This window comes from Otolemur garnettii, unplaced genomic scaffold (assembly GCF_000181295.1).
Source record: "Otolemur garnettii isolate 467f Iridium unplaced genomic scaffold, OtoGar3 scaffold00094, whole genome shotgun sequence".
Lineage (NCBI taxonomy): Eukaryota > Metazoa > Chordata > Mammalia > Primates > Galagidae > Otolemur > Otolemur garnettii.
Window position 1 is genome coordinate 3,534,573 of NW_003852489.1, and position 2,269 is coordinate 3,536,841.

Genomic DNA, 2,269 nt, shown 5'->3' on the forward strand with positions numbered 1-2,269 from the left:
GCCTCCCAAGTAGCTGGGACCACAGGCGCCCGCCACAACACCCGGCTATTTTTTGGTTGCAGCTGTCATTGTTGTTTTGGCAGGCCCGAGCTGGATTCGAACCTGCCACCTGAGGTGCATGTGGCTGGCGCTTTGGCCACTTGAGTCACAGGCGCCAAGCCTGAGCCTTTTTTTGAGACAGAGTCTCACTTTGTCACTCTGGGTAGAGTGTCCTGGCATCATAGCTCACAGCAACCTCAAACTCTTGGGCTCAAGTAATCCTTACATCAGCCTCCCAAGTGGCTGGGACTATAGGTGCCTGCCACAGTGCACAGCTATTTTGAGAGATGCAGTCTAGTTCTTGACCTCCCACTCTAGAAAAGCAGCAAGACTGGAGTCTCTAGTGGTTTCTTTCTCATTCATTGATCATCTTGGGCATTGCACAACAAACAGAAGGGGATCATTTTATCCTGTAAGTGTTGCTCTCTGTCTGGGTGGCACTTAGACCCTACTTGTTCTATAGGAAGCCCCACTTGATCAGCTAATGGTACTCTCCTAATCTTGATGTTGCAGGCTGCTGAGAACCAGCCCTAGACCTCTGCTTGAGGGTCCTTCCTCTGAAGACATCACCAGTGTGTGGAGCCCGCCCCACACCCACCCCCTGCCAAACCACGGCCTTTACCTGTGTCTTCCGGTGTTTCCCGTGCGACCCGTCCTGTGGGAGTGCCTCGTGGGCTGCCCCAGAGTTCACCCCACGATCAGCGGCGCCAATGGTGAAGATGACAAGATCCAAGACTTTCCAGGCATACCTGCCCTCCTGCCACCGAACCTATAGCTGCATTCACTGCAGAGCTCATTTGGCCAATCACGATGAACTAATTTCCAAGGTACATCTTTCCTGCAGGCCTTCCTTGCCTCCCCTCGGGGAGGGTGCTTACTGCTTCTAAGGTTGCAGAGGTGTACAAACTCCCCCCAGGAGACCAGGGTATTTGTACTCCTTTTTCACAGGGAGGCTGACCTGCATGACTGTCACACTCAACTGAGAAATAATTCTGAGTTGGAGGGACAGGATAGTAGTGTAGTTAGCTATTTTGGAAATTAGATATCATCCTTCTTGGAGAGTTTTAGGGGGCTAGCAGCTTGGAAGCCAGAGAGGGGCCGGGCAGATCATTGATTGGAACCTCATTCTCTGCTGGGTTTAGGTTGGCAGTTGGACACTGTGAAAATGAATTCTAAGAAAATTCTAATGAATTCTAAGTCTTTTAAGAAGGGTTCCTTAGCTGAAATGAAATGGGCCCTGGGAAGGCTGTGACGCTGTGGAAGTACTGAAATGAGTTGTTTTGGTGAGGACCAAAAGTAAAAGAGTTGACCCACTGGCCCACGGGGGTCTCATATACATGAGGTAATATGGTGTGAAATTTGGTCATAATCAGGAAAGAGAAAGGAATCCTACTTTTCCTGAAGATCTTTGGCAGCTGCTCCCTAACGTTGGAGTTGGGTAGGTTATTAATGAATAAATAAACCCAGTATCCCTGTTGTGCAATCCAGGAACCGGATCCTTTAGGCAGCATTCTCAGGGGAACTTACCCCGCTGCTGGCCCTAAATTCCCAGAGAAGGAGAAACAGGTTTTACTAGGCTGCATGATAAAGAGATCATGGGAGACTTTTCCCTTAAAAAGCATCTTTACTGAGAATGGTCTTCATACCACTACAGTAAAAACAATAAACCTTTATGCAGACCCAAATTAATTTTTTTAAAAAAATCAGTGTTCCAGATCTATATATAAGAGCTGCTGGGAAAAGGTGGCATTGCTTTCTTGTCTCTGGTTTGATCGCCCCAGCCCGAGAAGGGCAAAGGATCCAGCCTGCAATTACAGAACAGTTTTTTCCAGCAGGCTGATTTGACATAGGAAGTGGAGAAGGCTGCCCAGACAACCAAGTCTGTGGAAGAGGGGACGTGCAAATCATGCCTCCTATTCTAGTGTCCAGGGTCACCGAGCCTAAAGCCTCGAGCCTTGTCCTCTGCCCCACTTATTCTCCTCTGAGTTTCTGCTCATTGCTCTCTTTTATGCTGCTTATGTTTCAGTCAGCCTTTAGCTTTCTTCTCTTTCAACTAATCTATCTTGTCTCAGACTCTGTTTGAATTTTGGAGAACCCCTTAAGTCTGGAAGTTTGGCTGTGGGGAGGCTGTGTCAGTGAGGGAAGAGAGGGGTCAGTCCCCTGGGCATTGGAAGTGAGCCTGCAAACTTGGAGGGGAATACAAATTCTGTTTTTGTTTTTGTTTTTTTTT

The 2,269-nt window shown here is 48.2% G+C and overlaps 1 protein-coding gene across 2 annotated transcripts in view; it reads left to right on the forward strand.

Moving 5' to 3' along the window:
• YPEL2 (yippee like 2) overlaps positions 1–2,269 on the forward strand; it is a 65,289-nt gene that overhangs the window by 23,449 nt on the left and 39,571 nt on the right. Inside the window, exons 2-3 of one of the 2 annotated variants that reach the window (XM_023516624.1) lie at positions 358–451; positions 553–866. In XM_023516624.1, coding sequence (XP_023372392.1) covers positions 750–866 — 117 coding nt within the window. In that variant the 5' untranslated portion in view covers positions 358–451; positions 553–749. The remainder of the gene's footprint in view (positions 1–357; positions 452–552; positions 867–2,269) is intronic. The other variant, XM_003795587.3, reaches the window with a different exon arrangement.